The 23,805-nt window shown below is 34.1% G+C and overlaps 1 protein-coding gene across 1 annotated transcript in view; it reads right to left on the minus strand.

The window, feature by feature from the left end:
• The window catches only part of LOC123533695 (uncharacterized), a 39,909-nt gene extending 16,104 nt beyond the window's left edge, over positions 1–23,805 (minus strand). Inside the window, exons 1-9 of the mRNA XM_045315476.2 lie at positions 22,305–23,805; positions 17,777–17,938; positions 14,411–14,471; positions 14,028–14,085; positions 10,062–10,139; positions 7,803–7,898; positions 5,398–5,532; positions 4,902–4,937; positions 3,527–3,560 (exon numbers count right to left, since the gene is read on the minus strand). Coding sequence (XP_045171411.2) covers positions 3,527–3,560; positions 4,902–4,937; positions 5,398–5,532; positions 7,803–7,898; positions 10,062–10,139; positions 14,028–14,085; positions 14,411–14,471; positions 17,777–17,938; positions 22,305–23,805 — 2,161 coding nt within the window. The remainder of the gene's footprint in view (positions 1–3,526; positions 3,561–4,901; positions 4,938–5,397; positions 5,533–7,802; positions 7,899–10,061; positions 10,140–14,027; positions 14,086–14,410; positions 14,472–17,776; positions 17,939–22,304) is intronic.

Genomic DNA, 23,805 nt, shown 5'->3' on the forward strand with positions numbered 1-23,805 from the left:
AACGAAAAGTTTCATTGCCATATCGGCCTAGAGGCGATATTCCCGGCCCGGGCGTGCTTTTTTTCTTGATTTGGCGTCTTTAAGATAGAAACAAAACCTCATGTGTTCATGTTAATAATGTGATAATTGATCAAAATTCAATTCTAAAGAAAAATCCTTTGAAGTCAATGCCTTTAAGTACAATACGAGAAAGCGTTGAAAAAGTATTCAAGAAAAAGTGCTTTACTATCCCGCTTATTGTCATATTTTATAGTCATATTTTATTATGACAAGTTTTTTTTGACTTCCTTAAAAAATGCAAAATTCTTTTACTTACACAAACTGGAAAAAATAAGTACATGATAAGGCGATAGTTAAAAAAATATTCAAGATACAGTGATGGTGCTCATTTTGACTTGCATGCTGAATGGTTAATTAAATGAATGACAAATGAATATCTGTTTAACTACGCCACTCATTGGATAACTGAAGATAGTATTTTGTAGTTAAAGTGCCAACAGAAAATTATAATTTTACTATTGTCGTCTTGTCATAAAAATACCATTTTGTTGATGCGTTCGACGGAAAATGGACAATATATCAATACACTTTAGTCCAACGCAGCGGGTACAAACTTGATAATATTCTTGTTTTGACCAATTATGTAATCATTCTAAAGGTTCAGCAGAATGCCACGAAGCAACACAAAGAAAGATCTGTGTTTCACATAAAAATTAAACATCAGATACATTATGTCCACTATGCGAATAACGAATTGTCACCTTATTGACATATGCCTTAGAATCCCGCAAACAAACGCAGGAAGGGGATCACACTTCAGGTTAGTTAAAAGTTTTCAGTATGATACTATAGTCTACGAACTGTAAAGTGTGTACATTTTTATGTATCTGCAATAATGCCCGAGCCCCAGAATAGAAAAATGTTAGTTTTTCGTTGATCTAATTAGTTTGTCTATGAGGCCATTATATGCGAATTTTGACATAATGGCCATTTGTAATTAAATCTCATGGAAACAACTCATGTAATGAAATGAACACAACAACTTGTATGAATTTGACATGATTCATTCATAAAAATGTGAATATAAACGTTAATGAACTTCCCAAATTGTTTGTAAACGAACAACATCCTTACCAAAAATATACTTGTCCAATACATGTTCACAGTTGTTCCCCGTACTGTTCCGCAATACTGAACACTTGAAATACTTTTAAAACAAGATATAAAATAAACAATTTCAAAAATTGCTGAAAACGATGTTTAAACCTAGTTATGTAAAATTTCAGCACTTGGACATTACTGCAAATACATTAAAACGTAGATATGTAAATTTTCTTAAAAATAGTGTTTAAAAGGCGTTAAACTGTCCAGAACTGCCCCATCAGCATTTCTTGTTCAAACTGCGGAATTGTAGTCATATATCAGTAAACTAACAATCGTTTTGTAGAAAAACAAAAATGCTTTTCGATGGGTGTTCTATACATGTGTATACTTTGAAAAATGCTCTCAATTCGTCATGAATCTTCAAAAGTAAATAAAAGCGCTATATAATGTAGCTAGGGAATACTGAGTTGATTATGTCAAAATTATATTGTCTTTCGGTAAATAATAGGTAAATACAAGTCTCCATGGCAACGTCATGTGACGTTATCCGGCCTAATTTTGTCTCGTTCTATATTACATGCGCTAAAACATTACTTGCCACTTTTTCTAGCTATCTTTTCTTAAATTGGTTGAGTATTGATGCTAATTGTTAGCGTTACGCCAATAACGATAAATTGTAAACGTGACATCATTAAAATGTTCGGCAGGCAAATTGTGTTGGCAATTGCTTGAAAATCAGTGTTGAACGGAAACATGAGATAACATTTTGTAATTTGACTCAAAAAAACAAGGGAAGAGATGACTGCTAAAGGTTTAATGGAAAATGTCCTGAAGAAATCAAAATTCTGTAAGTGGAACGTGACGTTTAGAAGTGGTCAGGAGATAATGTTGACGACTCGCTGTGCAGACAAGAAAAATAACGTTCAGTCAGGTTTTCGTTTTATAATTACGAGAGCTCCTTGATACGGCATCACAGTTCAGTGTACAATTTTAACAATATATAAGGAATATCAGATGACCAGTATTTAATTATAATGTGAAAAAATGCATCTAATGGCGATAAACATTGAACCAATGGTAATCACGAGTTATGATTAATTGTGTACGATATGACGGCGTCATAATGACGCTGGGCCGCTTTTGATGTACTGACGTTGCCTAGGATGCGATCAAAAATATTCACGCATGTTCTGAAATTTGTAATTTAGTTATTCACATTCAATATGTTCTTATCCGTTATAAATTTTAGCAAAATGAGACCATGGGTACTTTTCCAGGTATTTATTGAACACCCCTCGTCTTTACCTTAAGCATTTTTTCTTTCTTGGTATGATCTGGTAATCACATTTCAAAATTTCAAATATCCTTCTTAATTCCAATATTTCTTAAAATCTTTATGCATATTTATCTGCTGGCTTTGTAAGCATATCAAGAAATTGTTTTTACATGTTGCCAAAAAAGCGATACTGAAAATATATCGGCTGCTTAACTTGGATTTTGATCTCATTTATATCAATATTTGTAAAACTCAAACTTTTATTCTTTTCAAATTTTGTCCGATGTTGGCAGGCCTTTAAAAGAACATGCGCAGATTCTTAGCTGCTTGTTGAACACGTTAAATAGTGTATAGTAGTTCATTTCATACATTGAACGTGTGTCTTCAAATAAGTGCATAGTTGTAAGGTAAACAACAATCATTCTAATATGCTTGTTTCTGTAAAACACGCTAACGTGCGATGACGTCGAAGTTTTAGTTGCGACCAAGAAAGAGCGCTAGTATATTTTATCTACAATTTTAGATTAAAGGTATGTAAGAATTGAAATAATGCATAGCATAATGATCGTATTTTACCTAAATTAATACACTCAAAATCGGCTATACGTCGGCGGAATAATTCACTCGGGCTACGCCCTCGTTAAATTATTCCGCGGACGTATAACCTCTTTCTGTGTATTAATAATGTTAAACACGTTTTTATACATTATTTCTTAAATTACGAAAAGAGATCATCCATCAGTTTTGTATTTAAAAAATAATTAAGGCCTTCGAGTGGTTTGTCGTCTAATTTATCGTGGTTCAGAGTTCAGATGCGTAGGAATTGAACCACGTTAGCGTTAGCCCGAGTGGTTTAATATCCAAGCATCCGAACGATGACCCATGGTAAATTAGGCGACAAACCATAAGAAGGCCTTGATTCTTTTCATTCATACATAGCCATTGTAATATTTTGATAAATTATGCTGGGCGTCAATTATCCGAGTGGTAATGAACCGGACGTTTTGCATCAATATGACGTCATAATTGACATTATAATGTTCTCTTACCGGTTGGGGCGTAAACCGTTGTTTACTTCAGAATACACATTGATTTGCAGAATGTAACACCAATGTCCATTCACTTTTCAGACATAAAACAACTTACCTGTTGTGGCTGTTTGTGCCTTTCCTCCAAGGTTCTGAAAATAAATCACTCCGTTAAAAGATTATTACACTTGCTTAATTGTTTTTTCAGGTGTAGCTATCATTTTGACTAAAGCATGTATGACCCAATGATGGTCTGTAGGATACAATTGGGAATAGAATAAAGTGTTCAGTTTTGAGTATGCTTTGACATTTTCTTTTTTCTATTGCAGACAAACACAATAGATGTCATTATGCTGAGCACGTAATATTATAATGTGAAGTTTAACTGATGTATGTCGAATAATTCCCCAGTAATTGATAGCTTTAAGGCTACTGTGGCCTTTCCTTTAAACTACTTATCCTAAAAGCAATAACAGCCTTCGCCTAACCAATACAATCTGTAAAAAGATCCCCTGAAAGCATAGAATGCAACCAAAAAAGAATAATAGTAACCTCGGTTTGACTGAGTCTGTTCATGAGAGGTAATAAAATGTGCAACACCTCTAACGCTCCCTGGCATCGGCTTAAGCGGAACTCTATAACACATCTATTGAATGGACTCCGTGATTCCAAAGAACCAGAAAACATAACAATATTGAATCAACATACATTACACTACATTACACTATGAAGCATGCCAACATAGGACCAAGTGTTCTAAAGTTATTGACTGGAAACACTTTGCTATCTGATGATCAACGGAACGACCCACAAACATGTCGACTGACATGAGCTAAACAATATACACCTCTTTTTCGAAGAGCAAAAATAAAACAGTTCCGTTGTTTTGCCATGAAATTTTAATTAGATAACAGTTTTGCTAAAATTATGGCAAATGACGTAATGGTAAAATGGCTATTTTGATGTAAAGCATCCCGCTCACTGAGTCGAACTTACAATGTTACCCATGAATGAATATTCCCCAAGAAAGAATTTCACGGGAAATCAATTTTCAAATCGAATTTATGTAGTACATATGTGAATATCTAATCATAAAGAATAACGTGACTGTCTGTTAAACAATCATGTTTGAACCAAAGTTCTGGCATGAAAATATCTACATAATCTTCACATGTAATGAATAAAATGAAGGTGATACAATACTCGCTTAATAGTTCACCCATATAACATAAACATGTTTTTATTCTGTTAATCTGACAGTCTGTCCTAAATGATAAGTAGTGTTAAGGTTATAGATAAATCCTTAAGCAAAGTGCAATTACTGGACTATTTATAGAGTGTTCCAGTGTCCAGGGGTTTGGGATATTTATATTACTAATGATACTAAATTTCAAATCTGTAAAACATCATGTTACGTTGAACAAGTTCGGTTTTATTTCAAATACTGGAAAATACAATACTACAATATTATTTGTATACTTAGAAAAACTTACCGGCTGGAAAATTCTTCTTAAAAAGGTCTTCTTATTCTGAAAAAAAAAAATCACAAACAAAAATGCAGAACAGTGTAATTACTAACAAATCAATTAGTACGGAAAAGAACACAGAAAAAAGGTAGTAAAATAAACAAACAATTAATCGAAGTATGTCATTTTACAATGAATTATAGATGCACGTTTAATTCTGTTGATTACTAATTTATTAAAACAATTAAAATAATATTCCCCTTTTTAGCTTTACTACACTACAAACTTACTGAACATGCTGAAGGCAATTGATGTGATTTGAGGAAATATCACCCAAAATACTTTTCCTATCAAACATCGATCTTATCGAACGTCCGAAAAATAAAGACGCGAAAAAATATTGATTATTTATTTTTCTTGCGGCCTATCCGGCATAATTTTTGTGCTCAAGATGGTTTCATGACTTTCACGCTCAAACCCTAATCAATTTTTCAACAGTATCACGAGCTAATGCCCTACTTACCAACGGATTTTCCATGTTAGCTAACTTTTCCGTGTGAGCTAACATATCCTCTGTTAAGGTAAGAAATGCTTTTCCTACATTGATACTTTCTTTAACACTTACTTCCATGAATTTAATGCCCAATGATGATGCAAGCTGAAAATAGCAGATTAGTCATTTAAATATTATACTGTTAATAGAGAAGTTATTAGCAAACTTCGTTAGATTCTTGGTCATGGAAATATTCCATTTGTATTTGGTTAAATTGTAAAACGATCCGTTCAGAGAGGACATAATCTAACTATTTTGAGACAACCGCATGTTTAGTTATCAGCCTTCAACAGTTAGAAGCTACAAGGTGGATTGTTGGTAAATATGCTGTTCGTTTATCTTTCAAGATATATCTATCGAGCATCATCAGGAATTTTAGGCAGAATGGCTTCTTCCTATCCTATAAGATATTTATATTTATCTGCAACGCATAAGTAATCCCCTTATGCCACTAGAAAATCTTGGCAATTTACAGTGGACACAGTGAAACAAGTGACAAATCCGTATACTGAGGCACGCATACAGATAAATGTCAGTCGTCATAAATGATAAAACGTTTTGTTTTACAATCAATGTTAGATAAAATGAAAACTTATTATATTTAAGTACTGCTTTTGTAACAGAAATTAAGTAAGCAGTGTATTATTGTGACCATCGCTGTTGTCCGTGCAAAAGAAGTCATGAGCACGGGAGTATAACGAAAGAAAATCTTAGCATGTAAAAACTGTCATACAGAGTCTGAAAATTGTAACTTGACTTTATCCTCTGTCATCAGTATATCCTCTTATATCATAAAAAAAACATGCATGATAATAGCCATATATCAATGAGGATGTAAAACAGATTTTTGACGAGTGTTAAAGTTACTGCTCGGATAAGCCTTGCCATACCCCCTCACCGTAGTGTAGTATTGATCTTTCAGATAGGGATCAGGTGTTTGCTCGCAGGGCAATCCATCTCTGTGAGGCAAGCATAAGGTGTGTAACTGATGTTCGCACGCACGCACACACGCACGATCGCATGCGTATTGCCCTCTATCTATATTCCATGAGCAATTCTTATACTTTAAGGTCGTGGGATGGGGAATATGGGGAAGGGCGACGGCGTTAAGAGTGAGCAACATTTTTTGGTAACACTTACAAATACTCCATCAGTATCAAACATTTTTTATCTTATATTTAAGTAATACGTTCATGTCATTCCGTAAGGCGGAAAGACGACGTTTCGTCGGGACGACGTTTCACTTGGCGACGTTTCGGACCAAATCAGATTCGTAAATATTGGCCTCGTATAAATTCGCCGCATAATGTCAAGCAAACCGGCAGACCTTGTGATTTCGTAAATTTTTAAATCATATATGATAAAATCATTTTTTTACCCCAAATCCGTAAACTTTTACAGCAGTAAATGTAACCCGTTATACGGTATTTAAAACATGTGTTGGGACACCCTAGAAAATGTGAACATACGTATGTCTCCTAAGTGCAGACGCAAACGATTAGATAAGGAAAAATGCTTTGTTTTTAATCAAATGTAATAATAAATCTGTCTTACTTATTTACTAAAACAATGTATAGTGTTCCACGAGAATGAATGATTGCTTGCTACGGCCTTGTATCCAGGCTATGAGAAAATCTCCGGTATATTATCGGCATACGACATCCAAGTCAGTATCTGCATAGGCTAAAATGCCTATTAAACATTCAACGGAGTCAGACTTTGATAGCATGATGTAAAATGTGTATATGGATAGGTGTAGAAGGAATATATATTTACACTGTACAACTGAACGAATTTCATATAAATCTATATTACAGAATATTTTGTATGCTCGATAATTTTAACAAAATTGTTGTTTCTATTCGTACCATTATGAAACTTCCTTTTTCAAATAGAGCTATCACAAAATCAAGCACACGGCACTTACGTTTTTTTTTGTCTGTCGAATTTTCTTAGCATATCCTGCATTCTTTAAGTTCCGGGTTTATTCAAAGTCAACGACGTATACCATTATAGATGCGAACCTGAAGTACCATCTGTTTGTTTGTTTGTTTGTTTTGGGTTTAACGCCATTTTTCAACAGTATTTTAGTCATGTAACGGCGGGCAGTTAACAAAACCAGTGTTATTGGAATATATGTACCAGTAAAGACCTGTTCTCCGAAAGTAACTGCCAATTTCCCCACATGAATCAGAGGTGGAGGACTAATGATTTCAGACACAATGTCGTTTATCAAATAGTCACGGAGAACATACGCCCAGCCCGAGGATCGAGCTCACGACCCCGCGATCCGTAGACCAACGCTCTACCTACTGAGCTAAGCGGGCGGGCTCAGAACCATCTGTAGGAATTCACTATAACAGATTAAAGTTTACCTTTACTCCTTTCTCCATGGGTACCTTTCGCATATGTTCCAAATCACAATTGTTCCCTATCAGAATGATTTGCAAGTCTTCTAAATCAATTCTATGCTGAAAAGTTTTACAAAAACATAAGTTTGTTTACTGCTACGTTTAATTCTGAAATTATTCATGCGTAAAAAAAGGGTAAACAATTTTGGTTGAATATCTCGATTTTCTTGTTTGTGATAAAGTCGATGCGACATATGAGGTCAATAAAAATGGTAAAATAATGTTTTAAAGGTGCAGACCTGGAAAAGTGGATATTTTTCATCTCAAGGCACATAGAGTGTGAACTTACAACAAAAAATTACAAATTTTGAGGTACCACGTTCTAAAGGGCTGTTTTGAATACATCTGCTGACACATTTTGTTAATTAGTAAAGTATTCGAAATTTAACTCTCATTTTTGTAGCTGATAACAAAACAGTCTTAGAAAAAATCTCTTTCAATGTTAATAAGCATGAGTTTAAATTGTTTTGATCTTAAATATTTTCAGTTGGCAATGAAAAATACAGGTAAATCACTCGCTACCAGCGAAACGTCTTATTCTAATACATTTTGTTCCACATATTGACTTACATTTTTTGCAGTGTGTGTCTTCTGAAGCGTATGATCAATCCTGCAAATGTCTAGCCTGTCTACATGAAGCACATTCTGTCTATTTTGCCACCCTACTCTTTCGCCGCAAGAATTCGACTTGATCTGAGACTTGCTTATTATCAAATCAAGCTTATTTTTGAGATTTAATGATATGTGTACAGTTTGAATGCACATGTATACATTTGCATGTAACCCGCCCGCTTTGCTCTGTAGGTAAAGCGTCGGTTTACGGATCGCGGGGTCGTGAGTTCGATCCTCGGGCTGGGCGTAAGTTCTCCGTGACTATTTAATAAACGACATTATGTCTGAAATCATTAGTCCTCCACCTCTGATCCATGTGGGGAAGTTGGCAGTTACTTGCGGAGAACAGGTTTATACTGGTACAGAATCCAGGAACACTGGTTAGGTTTACTGCCCGCCGTTACATGACTGAAATACTGTTAAAAACGGCGTTAAACCCAAACCAAACAAACAAACAAACATTTGCATGTTACATATTGCCATTAGGTGAGCTATTAACGTAGATGCGTTTTTTGAATATGCCTTTTTGGGTGAACCCTTGTTTCACAATTATTTAACTACGTTAGTGACGTACATGTGTTTGTATAAAATAAATATTCAAATATTAAAAACAAAAACTTGACTTGTGAGTAGAATGATTGAATACCATAAAACCAATACCTAATAAAGGCTGTTGTTTTTTTTTCAGTGTAAGATTGAAATACCTTTCACCAGTTAACACCAGATGCAATAACCACGAGTAAAAATGTAAGATAATTATGGTGTTCATGAGTGTCTTACAAACTTTTTTGTCATGTTCTTACCAGTAAAATTATACTTGATATTTTTCACTATGAAAACACCAGGTTTATTTCACCCTAATATTTAGATATTTCACGGAAAAAAATATACAATAAAGGGGTTTTGGAAACTTAAAACCTTGTGTATCTTCATTGAATACATATTTTATGATTTATATAAAAATCGAAGAAAATCAAATAAAACTTCATGTGAAGGGTGGAAGTATTTTGAAATACTTGCTTTCGTGTAAAATACAAACTATGGAAACTTATCAGTATATGAAATTAGTCCTCCGCTAAAAACCCCAAAAAGCTATGCATCTGTTTTCAAATATAAATGCGGATACGGAGTATACAGACTATTCACTATAAATTCTGTTGTATACCACTGCGTGATTATGACCTTGGACAGTGGAACAATTGTACCGAAGGACAGTAGAATCAGTAGAATCCATTAATGGATGGCAGAGGTGTTAACCTGATACAAAAAAGACAAAGTAAATATATAGCATCTGAATCTGGCATTGTCTTTAGGGCCCGAGTAACAAAGTCGTTCAAACAACTTGGAGTTTTGTTATTAGGAATGAATCTACTGCGTAATACAAAAATCTCTTGACAGAGGGCAGAATTACTGAAAAAAACATGACGAGCCGTTTGTACCGAAACAGAGGACATTGAAATATAATTGAAAAAAAAGGATAACCAGTGAATTGAAATAATATTTAAAAAGGGATGAACTAAAAGTTCGTTTGCTTGAACAAATTGAAAATGAGTTAGACAAACCTGAGACTAATGATTGAATGCGATGAAAGTATAATGTAATACAACTCACCCGTTTCACCTTGGCTAACCAATCAAGTATGTGTTTAAAGGTCTTTTTGTCTGTAATGTCGTACACCAACATCATGCCCTATAAGAATATGTTATATATTTTTCTATTTGAATGCAACTTACAACCATAGCTTCTCCAACAATTGAAGCATGGTATGTCTTAAATTCTATAGTTAAGAAATCAAAAGTAAAGATGTTGCTTTAAACCAAATAATTTATAAAAACGCTGTAAAATTTTATCAACATTAGCTTCTCGGACTTTGGTCATACTCGTGTACATGAATCAATAATCGTCGAAAGTTACTGATTAAATTTTTTGTCAAGTATTCGGCTAATGAGTCATCATTTTAAATAAAGGTACTTACATAGCAAAGAATGGGTTGAAACACAAGAAAAATGTCTGTGGACAAAGTGGGTATGTGAGTAGAGATAAAATTACAACAAATTACATAATAGTTACAATAAACCTTGCATTGTTACTAATGCTCTCAGCAGGGCAGGCTTAATCTGTTTACATTATATTTATTCATTTACGATGCATTAAGTGCCTCTTTCAGCTTTCGGGTGATCACGTGAGTTAAAATCTTCGCACGCTTTGAAAGTACACAGTGCATTTATTCCATTACATGTATACACTCTTATTATCCGATGTCATCCGCGCACAGTGATGTATCTAGCACAGTGATGTATCTAGCACAGTGTTACAAAATTAGTGTTAGTTTATGTGATGTTATTTTTCATTCCGACTTCTCTTGCATGAACACGTGTAATTTATGTCTAAATGTTAAATATATAAATAATCCATCACGCGGAGGAGTCAAAATACAGGATGCCGTTTACGAAAGCGGAAAATCCGCTGTAAAACATTGGTTTTAGCTGTTTATTTCGATTTTGATACCTAAAAGGTCGCGGGATTTGTAGTATGCACTGCTTATACCTACGTTTAAAAAAAGGTCTATTTTCAACGCCAGCGGATCATATACAAATCAAACCGTGTAGCGTAGTCCGCTTTTTTATGTACTTCACCCAGGTTCTTTTAATAAATAAACAAAGTCCGTTTCTTAAATGTATTGTTATTTATTTTCGCTACAAATATTTTCCAGTTTGTTTTCTCTCTCACCCAAAATAAATGTCAAATAAAAATGATTTATCTGCAAAGTTTCTTGTTGTTTCTTTTACTATAAATCTACTAGTTCGTAGATTTCCTGTTTTCTAATCCCCCTCATAATTATTAAATAATAATAATGTATTCAAAAACTTAAAATAAGTTCCAGGTTTTCAATAAGTTCTTGCACGCTTTGTACCATCGGATACAAGGTACCACCAGGTACCCTATTTCCTTAGACCCTACATTTCGTTCTACCACCAATTCTGCCCCTTCTGTCAGTTATGCCCCTAACACACGCAGAGAAGGCTGTATAAATACAAAATGTACTAGCTTTGTCTCATGAAATATTCAAAAAAGATATTCTGTAATACCGATGAGTATTATTTACGTAAGCACATTCCTAACATTGACGTAGACACAATCTTACAGAGGTCAGTGAGAGTAACCTAGCAACATAAGCGAGAACAAGCTCATCATGACATAAATGCATTAATTACTACGGTAACCACCACAAGTGGAAGTAAGTATCTAGGATACAGTATGGGTCCATGAGCCATATACAATTAAATATATTACCAATTATAATCTTTTCTGGGAAAAACATTGCCAAAAGGTCATTTTGTTTGTCATGTTTTTGTCCCTGTGACAATGAGCCATTAACAATGTCATAAACAGCACTTTGACATGCGCATTGCTTCCAGGCCCGCATCTTTTATGAAAAAGTATTACCTTATCAATGATTGACCGTTTTGTGTGCAACTGAAACACCTTTCAGAATTTTTTTATTTCAAGCTCAGTTGCAAACCGTTTACGCACAACGGCGTACGAAGCGGTAATTTTCTTTCTACCTGAGTAAATCTCACACACCTTTTGCACCTAATTCTTTCCCATAAAACACATCAAGTACACTTTGCCAATAAAAATAGCGTTACAAGCTGTCAACACAGGCTAAATGGAAACATCGGAATGTTTTGATATATGTCTGTGAGGGGAAATTATTGGTGGTCCCTAACCTATACAAGAACCGTAATATAATGGCCTTTGTGACAAAGTATGATAGCTAAGCTAGTTTGTATAGTCATGCAACGATAGTTAAGTGTGCAACAATGAATTTTTATAAACATGTAGCAGATTGTATGCAATGTCAGAGATTAATAGAAATACAACCTTAACTGATTATCCCTGTGATACAGTTGCGCTCAGCATTAAAAATCGCTCTTTAGTTAAGAAATAATTTATAGCAAAAGAGTGTTTTAACACTATATATGCACGATGGGCGGTTATACGTCGGGCGTAATAATTTCATGAGGGCGCAGCTCGAGTGAAATTATTTGTACGACGTATTACCGCCCGAGTGTATAAATAGTGTTAAAACACAGTTTTGTTATAAATTATTTCGATTCTAATATGCCCTTAATCTAAAACAGTAAATATAGAAGCGCTCTTTCTTGGTCGCAACAAAAACTTTGATGTCACCGCACGTTAACGTGACGTCATTCTAGCGTAAGAGTGTTTTAACAGAGACAAGCATATAAGAACAAACTTCCTGATCTTAAACGCTAAACAGACAGAATCGACGTTATAACAGAAATTTTCCTCCGTCGTAAAAAGCTTCCTGTGTTTTGACTCTAAATAGACAGCATTTGAAAAGCCCTCTGCGGTGAAGTTTATCATACGTGTACATACACGGATCATTTTTGAGGGCCAGAGTGTCGGTTCAGAATAACAGACAGACTTGAAACTTATGGCAAGATTATCTCCAGATGGTTGGATCGTTTGATGTGTCAGGTAAAAATGTTCATTTTTTTTGTAAATACTTTGAATTGGGCCGTTGAATATGGAATTACCGTCACTTTTGAATAACGTGCAATATAAATATTTTAATTGGATTTTTATTTCGCAAAGACAGCATATATGCTTAATTATAGATCTAATACGTTTTGACATTTACACGGTGCGTTCACTAGATTATCTGAATCGGAAGTCGAAATAAAAAATTACAGCTCTAAAAACTAACACTACTACTCAGCGTTATTGATTTTCTAACTCTGTGGTAGACACATCACACGGCGTGGAGGACATCGTGTAATAGGGTGTGGCATATATAAACATATATAAAAATATACATTTCTATTAAAAAATTACAGCTAAAAACCTGGCACTACTACACAGTGTTATTGATTTTGTAACTCTGTGGCAGACACATCACTCGGCGTGGAGGACATCGTGTAATAAGGTGTGATATATGTATGAAAACCATAATTATATTTCAATTTCTAAATTAAAAAACATATGGAAATTGTGCATTGTCTCATGACGTCAGAATGTCTTGATGTCACGATATCTTTGTCAAAAAATCAAATAATTATTATGCAGTTTCCAGATTGCGTTTACATTTTATAACGATGAGGAGTATATCTAAACATGTTCGTGTTCGTATTATAAACTGAAGTATATTTTGCAAAGAATTTCCGATTAGGCCTACTTATAATGTATATTTTTCCGCGTTCATGTGTAATTCCGTATAAGTGAAAAATAAAAATTGAAAAAAAAAATTCCTGCTTTGAAACAGTGAAAAGATCAATTTTATTTCACTGATCTCAATAGAATTTCACTGAAAAACATACATCAAGCTTCTATTTTCAGTTCTGGCCGCCACCCTTTCCTGTCAAGCGAAAACATTTTAAAATGGTCTGCGTAAAGATGAAGGATGACTCTGATCAAGATTTATAAATATCCACGGGTGATTAATGAGAAAAAATGGAAGGCTAAATTTGTTTTCGAATAAATGCACAGCTTGAAAATATTCTTTCTTCTAATTCTGCAGGTCACGTAACAAATAAAAGGTATGAATTTTACCATTGCGCATCTGCAATACTGTCCAAACATTACCGAATACTCTAGACCTGTGGTGTCCCTGTAAGTAAATTAGCAAAAATACATATAACATATTAAATTAGATTCGTATTGCTTTTTGGGGGTGCTCTTAAGATCAGTCATCCTTAATACCTGATAATTTCTTCAAATGCGATTTCTTCATCGCATAAACTAGATCAATCTTCAGCTGGACCGTTTTCAAAATCTCACGTATTTCCATACATTATGTCGTTTTATTAGATATGTACATCTTACCAGACGTTGTCCATGGAAAATGCGTATTGTGACGCGACGTAAGAACGAATGATATCATTTACAGCGTATTATTTGACGTATGATCGATCAATGTTAAGAAAAATCATTACCATATTTCTACATTGACTTTCTTTCCAGCTACTTCAATAGTTTTGACCATAAAATCACTACCTGAAACGAAGAAACAATGCCACTAGTGAGAGACTAAGCTTACATTGAATATTCAAAAAGTCTGCTGAAGATTTATCCGAACAAATACAAAAGGAGGCCCATACAAGGACGCTACAGACCAAATGTTATTGAACTGAGTCAAGATGTTTATGAGAAGCAGTCGTTTAAAGATTCTATTTAAGATTCCTGTCTGTGTTCAGTAGTGGAACAGACCTGTGTAAATATATCTAGCAAATGACAAATCAATTAAGCTACACGTCAACTTTGGTGAACTTTAATCAAGTGGTTCTTAAATCTTAATCTAAAATGCAGGTTAATCTTTTCAAATTGTTTTCAGCGAGAGGCTATAAACCTACCACCAGATAGTATAAAATAGAGGGCTCTGAGATATTCTGATACTTACTGGTACTTTTACGATCAAAACACTAAGGGACCCCTTTTGTCCGAAACGTATGATGACTTTTGCAATCATCAATGGCTTAGAAATGGAGGTTATTAGTTCAGACTCTACATAAAAGTTTCACGTGACTGAGATAGCTCCTTCTACAGTTGTAAGATCGAGGCTTGAAAAAGTTAGTGTAGCACAAATAAAGCTCGCAAGCCTCCAGTCGTTGGGAAGACATTGAGCAAGTGTTTATTAACATATGTCAAGCAATATGTCTTGATGAGACGAACATTTGATCCCTAAAGAAAATTTAAGCGGAAATCCTTTGTGGGTTTCCAGTGGAAATTCAAGCGGGATTGCCGGTATCTTTCGGTTGGATTCACAGTTTGAAACATTGATTTTCATGGCGAAATTCCACACGATTTTTCACTGGGATTCCCGGTTCTCCGGTCGGATTTCATGGAAATACTGTTTAAATATTTTCGTCTACCTTTTTTAATAATTGTGTAATTGTCATTTAATGTAAGTGTTAACATGCATGTACAAAACTAGTTAATAAAACTTATATTTAAATTATCTTTTTATTCCCGCTTTATTTGAACGAAATCAGACAACTCATTTATATTTCCAGCTCAAATATGGGTCAAGCATGTCATAGACGCCATGTACGTACTTTATTAGAGCTCCGTGTATAAACAAATATGGCTGCCATACTGATGGTTTGAACTACCGATCTCTCGAACTCGTTTTCACGGGCCCTTCGAGTTCGGGTTAACGAGAGTCGACAGTACTAAATAAACCGACATCTCTGATGTGCAATCAGCAATGTGAATTAATGGTCATACAAAATTTAGAATATATGTTGTATGTTAAATTCAATATTTCATTGCATTTTAATTTTTTGGTTATCTTTTTTTTCTACCGAGTCTTCAATATATTCGTATTTTGATTGATCGGATTTGCAGTCATAGTAGCACCACTTGCTCCTTAGAAATGAGGTCACAGCTTAAGATAAGGAGCAACTACCTTAAACCATTTGTGTCGGATTTTTTTTTATATTAAATGTATAAAATATAGTTATAACATATCTGGATATATTTTTTAGATATTAGCACTATATTATAATACCATAATTTTGATTTCAGTGTTTTAAATTTTGTCTACAAAATACTATCAATTAATATCATTCCAGAATATATGTCAAGATAATCAGTTTACTGGTTTATTAGATATGTTCAAGGACTAGAAATCCAAGTTTGAACAGATAATATGTGCCATTACTCCGTCCACAAAAGAAGACATAAGACACAAAAGTATTCACTCTGAAATTTATGCTAAACATAAATTATCATTGTTCAGAATACTATCAAGTCTATGGCTTTGGCAGCATGTATACCTAAACACTGCAGTCCACTTCAAAGCATCTTCTGTGTACTCCAGTATTATATTTGGAGCATTATGTCCTGCTTTTCTTTCAACATATCGAGCAAGGCACTTCTCTTGATGATTTATACGTAATGATTTATAACATCAAGTTGGATGCAATGGTTCTTTTACCATTTTACTTTATGAGGAATACGCTACACTACAGAAGAGCAAATTTAAGATTTAAAAAAATGGAAGGTAAAATAATAGAAAACTTTTAATTAGGGCATTAGTCTTTTTGCATCTGTCAAATTTTGTCATTAGTTTTCAAGATCTGTGAAAGTTGTTTTCATCTCTCCATTCTTTACAAGGATTTTTGTACAGATTTTATTATATATGTGCATTGCTTTTGCCAGTGTCTTGTGTGTACTATTACAATAAATTCCATAACAATTACTGCGCTATAACATATTCTGTTGAGTTTAATGAAGTCACATTATTATTATGCCCCCTTCAAAGAAGTTGGGGTATATTGTTTTGCAGATGTCAGTCGATCAGTATGTTGGTCGGTCGGTCCGTAGGCCAATGGGTTTCCGGATGATAACTCAAGAACACTTAAGCCTAGGATCTTGAACGATGATATGAGAGGTTGGTCATGACCAGCAGATGACCCCTACTTATGATTGGTCAATGACCCATAAGCTGGTCAGCTGGTTAAAGTTCAAGGTCACAGTTACCCGGAACAGTTAAACTGTTTCCGTATTATAACTCAAGAACGCTTAGGCCTAGGATCATAAAAGTTAATTGAAAGGTTAGTCATGACCAGTAAATGACCCCTATCACAGTGTTAAACAGTTTCCAAATAATAACTGAAAAACGCTTTAACTAAGAATCATGAAATTTTATAAGGAGGATGGTCATGGCCAGCTGATGAACCCTATTGATTTTGAGATCAGTCTGTCAAAGGTCAAGGGCACAGTGACCCGGAACAATTACACAGTTTCCGGAGTATAACTAGAGCATGTTTGGTCCTAGGATCACGAAACTTATAGGGATGTTGACCATGATCAGTAGATAGACCCTATAGATTTTGAGGGTTCAACATTACATTGACTCAGAACAGTAAAACGTTTTTGTGCCACATAACTGGAGAATGCTTCGGTCAAAGATCACATTTTCAACAAAGACGAGTTTACTTATGATTGGTCAATGACCCATAATTATTGATTTGAGCTCAGTATGTAAAACATTCAATGCAAAGTGTCCGAATAATTTCTGTGCCTTGTGCAATTACTGAATACATCAAGGGGAGCATTTCGTGTTCGACAAGCTCTTGTTTTTAATTGCTTTAGTTTATTGTTGTTAATAAGGATATCCAAACTAGAGCTTTAAGGCATGAAAATGGTTAATTTCTGATGGGTAAAGGAACAAATCATTTGAAATGTTAACAAGCTTGCTTTTGAAAACAACTGGAAACAATCAAATATTTCTTTTTGTAATTCACACAAAATTTAAACACAAAGCATAATTTTATATATAAAAGTTTTATACATACTCGTAATGTTAAATAATTTCCCTTTCGTAAATGAACAGGCCATCTCAAATTTTCCCACACTTGGATCACCGCACAGTAAAATCGTATAATCGTTAGATTTCGCCATTTCTTCATTTTCCGTTTTAACCGGAAACTTTACATGTATGTATTTAGTAATTCGCACTTAAACCAAGCGAACAATGATAACGTGATGTTTACAAATATGACTATAAATAGATTATAAAGTTTCCCATTGAAAAGGAATGGCTTGGCTAGTTAATTAATTAATTAATTAATTTATATATTGTAATCATATTATTGTTCATGAAAAAATCTCGAATTAATAATAGACCGTCATAAAACGCCAGTTGAACCGAAACATGAAAGTGGACCAATCGGTTGATCCTTTACATCCTGCCGCTTGAATTTATCCTGCTTCCCGGCTTTTTGTAGTAGACATGACTACATTTAGGGAGGCAAAATAACCGAAAGCAATATAGCTCCAAGCAAAAAATTTAAATGAAGCTCTTGGAATTCAACATTTTTGTAACTTGTCAAAATCTGTATATTTTCAGTTTTCGTACTTATAATAAATTAGCTCAAAGGTAAAGCGTATTGATTATGTGCCGTGTTGTTTAGAAATTTAGCGACGACAGTTACATATACCTGGTAAGTTTCTATAATGAAAAACAATCATTCCCTACCTATACCTGGTAAGTTTCTGTAATGAAAAACACTCATTCCCTACATATATCTGGTAAGTTTCTATAATGAAGAACAGTCATTCCCTACATATACCGGGTCAATTTCGGCAATACCAATTAAACTGGTTGGTGTTTGATATGTTTGCTTTATACCGTTTCGAGTAAAGATGTTTAGAAACGCCTCCTTCTGAGTACGAATTTAGACAACAGATCTTTAAGTTTGATATATGATATCAGAAACGACAATTGGATCTCTGTATATATCCGGATAAAACTTACCCGATTGTGAGCTTCATGGGCGATTGTGACGCTTCGCTTTACACAGACAAATTACCAACTTAATACCCTTATTTATTATACATGTTCACAAATAAATACATTTACGAAACTCTTCTTGGATCAATGTTTAAACATTTATAGATGAGGCTCTTTTAAAGTCCTTGAGGGTGCATCTAGCTTATGTTTAGTTATGTTATATAGTTACCCATAGTGCTGAATTGGCATTTTTGAAAGGGCCAGGACCAATGACATGATATCCGCTTTTGAAGAAGATACGTTTTCGTTTGTTTGTTGGGTCAAAACAAACGGCGTTCAAAGAATATTGGACAAGTTGAATTTATTTTTAACATTTTTGAAGCCTTCAGGCTTCTTGTAAATTCAATTATGTTTTCTTTCTTCAGCATTTTACCTGTAAATCAAATGAAAAAAATATACCGTTATGACGTACGTCTTAACTAAAAGCTGGAATATTGTCTGTAATATCTGTACTAAAAGTAAAATTAACTGATACGACATTATAAAATATAAAGGATAAAAAAATGGAGTTGTATTCTTTTACAAATTTTAGGAGTACACGTGACCATGAATGAGTGTGGTGTAAACGCGATCATTTTGTGAAACATATTTCAGAATCGACTACCAACTTTGAAAGACGGGATCAAATATACTCATGAGGCGAAACGTATTTCTTTCTCTGAACAGCCGTTAACTTTAGCAGCATTTCTCAACTAATTTCAAAATGTTCATACCAATCTAGCTAAAAGCCTATAAAAAGTGTTTAACTCATTCTACACGCGCGACGCATTGATGTTTCGGCCGATTGTTATCTGTATACCGCGTGCCGCTTTAAGCGGTGTTGTTATCTACATCTGGAAACCGCACGCCGCGTACACGCCGTCTTTACAGTAACAGCGCTGAATTCCGCGTGACGCTTTGAGTCGTCACATTTCATTGGCCTTAAATAAAATCTTTCAGTTCTTTCTAACAAATTGGACCAATCAATTTTTTGTTGCGTAACATTTTTAAAACATAATTAAAACATGATTTTGTGAAAAAATAAATGCTTTCGTTGAGTTGAAGAAAGCTGTAAAAGCGAGAGTCATTCGAGTTTTAATTTGTGACTTCTCGAAGCCCGAAAATTACGGATGATTCTTTATATGATCGAAACGTAACAAAATAAGTAAATAAATGAATAAGAAAAATATACTAACGAAGATTCATTGAGAAATGACAGTTTAAATAATGCAACCCAAAAGTAGAGCTATACTTTTTTGGTTGTCTCTATGCGGCAAATAATGCTATCTGCGGGATCAAACCATTTTACGGCTACATGAGTTTACTTCTGATTATGATCGTTCATACGTTTTATTACTATAAACTTATCATTAAACATTGTCCAAGAATTTCATTAATTCTGTCAAAATTTAACGGAGATAAAAAAGACCTAAGCTATATAGCTAGAAAAGGGGTTGAGTATATTCTGTATAAGTACGGTTCTAAATATTTGAGTGCGGAAAAAATTGTATGGTAAATAATTGGGTATTGTTATAAAAAATACTCTTCAATAAAGACAGACTTACATAATTACCGCACAAAAATAACGTGTACGCATATTTCCGAAATGCAAAACAACAACAACAACAACAACAAAAAACAACTAAAAAAAAAACAATCTCATAGATTTTTTTTACGTCTTCATACCGCGTGAACATTGTCACATCTTTAGGTCGTGACGATGCACACAACACTGCCTGGACAAAACTTGTAGAATTGTGGATTATATCATTGAAAAGAAAAAGAACTAAAGTATTTTCTTACATGTAAGATTAAACTTTCTTCCACTTATGCACACCAGACCTTTCATTTTTACCTATGCGATATGGCAATGCTCATGTGTGTATGAAAAAGTAAAATCATCTTCATGGGTATTTATTTATTTATTTATCTATTTATTTATTTTGTTGTTAAACTTCAAAATTTTATAGATTTATAGAACTAAGTGTTAATAATAACTCAATAATTCCGACAGCTTGAGTGTGATACTTTAGAAACTCTACAAAGTTGATTCAAAATTCAAATTTTTATAAAGTACTTCTTTTCTGAAAATGATTCCAAAATAATCTCATTTCCAGCACAATAGTTTCTGTCTAAAATAGTTAAAATATTTACTTATTTTCATTTTATTACATCTTTATACTAAATACATAGTTACACTATTTTTATGAGAAATAACTTTATTTTGATGCGTTTTGATTGTCTGGATGCGTATAACTGAGTAAAATCAGTGTTAGAAAATGAGTATAATATTTATTTATAATTTTATTATATTTAAGAATTATTCTTATTTCTATTTTAAATTTGTGTATGATAAAATTTAGCATTTTATAAATGTTGTCTAACCAAAACAAAATCTCATGAGAGAATACGGTCATTTGTTTTGTTTGTTTAATTCAAAAGTCTGTTGAAATGACTGTACTACACAGCTGCATGAAATTAACATTGTTGCGTAGTTTCTTCGATTTACTTACAAAGAGTGCAAATTCCATACCTATTAGCACATATTTGATGTCATATGTCACTAATTAACAACAATATCCCACGCAAAAAAACTACAAAATCGATGTTATCTCTCAAAACATCTATAGGTATTCAGGGGTAGATAAGCTTATCAGCCTCCTAGGTGGCTGAAAGAGAAATATCAGTAGAGTAGAAGTGGAGATAACGCTTTCGGGCAGAATGAGTTAAACTAACTAATAACTAGACAAAAACCATACTTTTGTTACACCCTATCCTTATGACATGTTTCATTTTCTAGGAAATTAATTAATATAAGTTTACGATGAAAGCTTGTTTTCAGATCCTTTATTTTGATTATATTTGATTTGATGGATCAATTCGTTAGAATATACACAAAATTAAGAATTAATAGACACGCATACATGATTATGCTCATGACTGCTATAAAAAGTAATCTGACGAGTACTGAAACAAATATTCGGACGCTTCCTTATCGACCTTACCACATTGCTTCTTTAAATACTCTTCAATAAATAAAACATTCACATATAAAAAGCTTTTATATATAGGTGTGTATGCATTCTACACTTTATTTAAAGAATGGGCCGAAACATGCGACCTTGGTATAATTCAACTAACAACTGTAACCTCCTGGGGCGCTAAATTTTTAATACTTGTCAAATCATTCAATTTGGGCAATATCATTTATAAATCGAATGGATATTCCCAGCAAATGTTCTACATATCGAACAGTACACACGTTTATCAGTCTGTACGAACTTCCAGCCTGAACTTGGTCAGAACTGGCCGCCAACATTTCAAACGTTAAAAGCAAAGCGAAATGTTAACACCTTCATGAAGTTGTCTCTTTAATAAAATAAACCTGTTAACATGTATTTCACATTCTTAGAATGAAAGTAAGTCAAATCTAAATATAATTTCAAGTTCGTCATAAACTGTGTTCACTTTTGGACCTTTCAAATTTACAATTTGTCCCCGTCATCTTATCTGTGATGTTCCATTGAATCAGTTCAATTGAACATTTTAACTTAGTTCATCTACAACGTTTCTCAGTCTGTCCCAATCAACGTGCACAAGCGTACACCGTTGCAGGGTTTCAACTAGTGTCTTTAGTGTTGCTTTATCTACATTTTCCTGAAACCGCTTTTGAAGCATGGCATATATCCTCATGAAAGCACTACGTGGATGGTCTTCAACAATATGATCTATCTGAACTTGCGTCAACCCAAGTTCGAGCCCCAGCAATTGCCAGTTTTCACCAATGCACTGCGACAATCTGCTAAGTAATTTGTTTGTCAACTGATTGTTTGGAATGACTGTTATATTTTGGTTCTCTTGAAACCACTCTTCCTTTGCCGTTACTATGTCGATGTCATGGGGTATCAAGTCTGGACATGGAACTACATTTCCTCTCCTCATGTCATCTATGGAAATTAGGTTTTCACTTCCACTTGCACCATGACTGTCGTTATTGCATCGGAACATAATTGTGTATGGTTTGTCATTGGTCTCTTCTGTACTTCTTAGCTTCTGAAATTCATGTGTTGTTACCGATTCCAAAAATCGTCGAAAACGGTCAGCTTGTTCACTTTTAACATCTGTCGCGTGACATAGACCAACGACTGTTACGTCAATACTGTCATGTCTAATCTCTATTATTCCCGCGTGGTCCACGTTCAGTCTGACAATACACATATCTTTAAATAGTAATGTTTTCTTACCAGCTTTTGCTACTGGCCACTTTCCTATTGCAGCTGATACTAAACGATGGTAGACTGTAGACACTATTGGCGAGGATTTGAAAAATAACACATAGCGAAGTTTTGTCAGTTTCCTTCCATTTAGAAATTCTGTTTTCTCTGTTCTCGATGAATGGTCTCTCAGCAGACTTGGAACCCAAAACCATCCTAGTCCTGTCGAGTGTTTAGCGTCTTCATCAAAAATCTTTGCTTCTGATATAATGTGATGTTTCACAAGAAATGAAAGAAGAATTTCTTTGTTTTGCATAAACATGTCGAGCTTATTATCAGGTTTTCCCCACTGGCGATCAATCAGCTGTTTTTCAAGTCTTCCGTCTGTCAGTAACATCTTCCAAAGTGGACGAATTTCAGGTTCATTTGTGCAGAATCTTTCGCTTGTGATTATACACTTGAATGCATCGATGAGATACTGAGGATCAAGCACAACATACTCTGATATTGGTTCTTCATCAAAATAAACAAGTGTGCCTTTGGCATGGTGATAACGAAGGAATAGTTTGATCTGTTCCATATCACCTAAAGGAAACTCATTTTCTGAATCAATCGCCACGACGATCTTAACTGAAATAAGTTTGAGGTGTTTTCTTTCCAGCAGAGACTTTTCCAATTGAATCCACTTCAGTGGTATTTCAACTGTTTCTGACAGTTCATCTCCAGTTCTAATGATCGCTTCACGCAGTGAATTTAGTGAAGGATCTTTAGAATCAGTATTATCAACTGCAAAGTCATCAGAATGAATGTGGTTAGACAAATCCGTTCCATCAAACAT

The sequence above is a fragment of the Mercenaria mercenaria genome, chromosome 12, assembly GCF_021730395.1.
Source record: "Mercenaria mercenaria strain notata chromosome 12, MADL_Memer_1, whole genome shotgun sequence".
Lineage (NCBI taxonomy): Eukaryota > Metazoa > Mollusca > Bivalvia > Venerida > Veneridae > Mercenaria > Mercenaria mercenaria.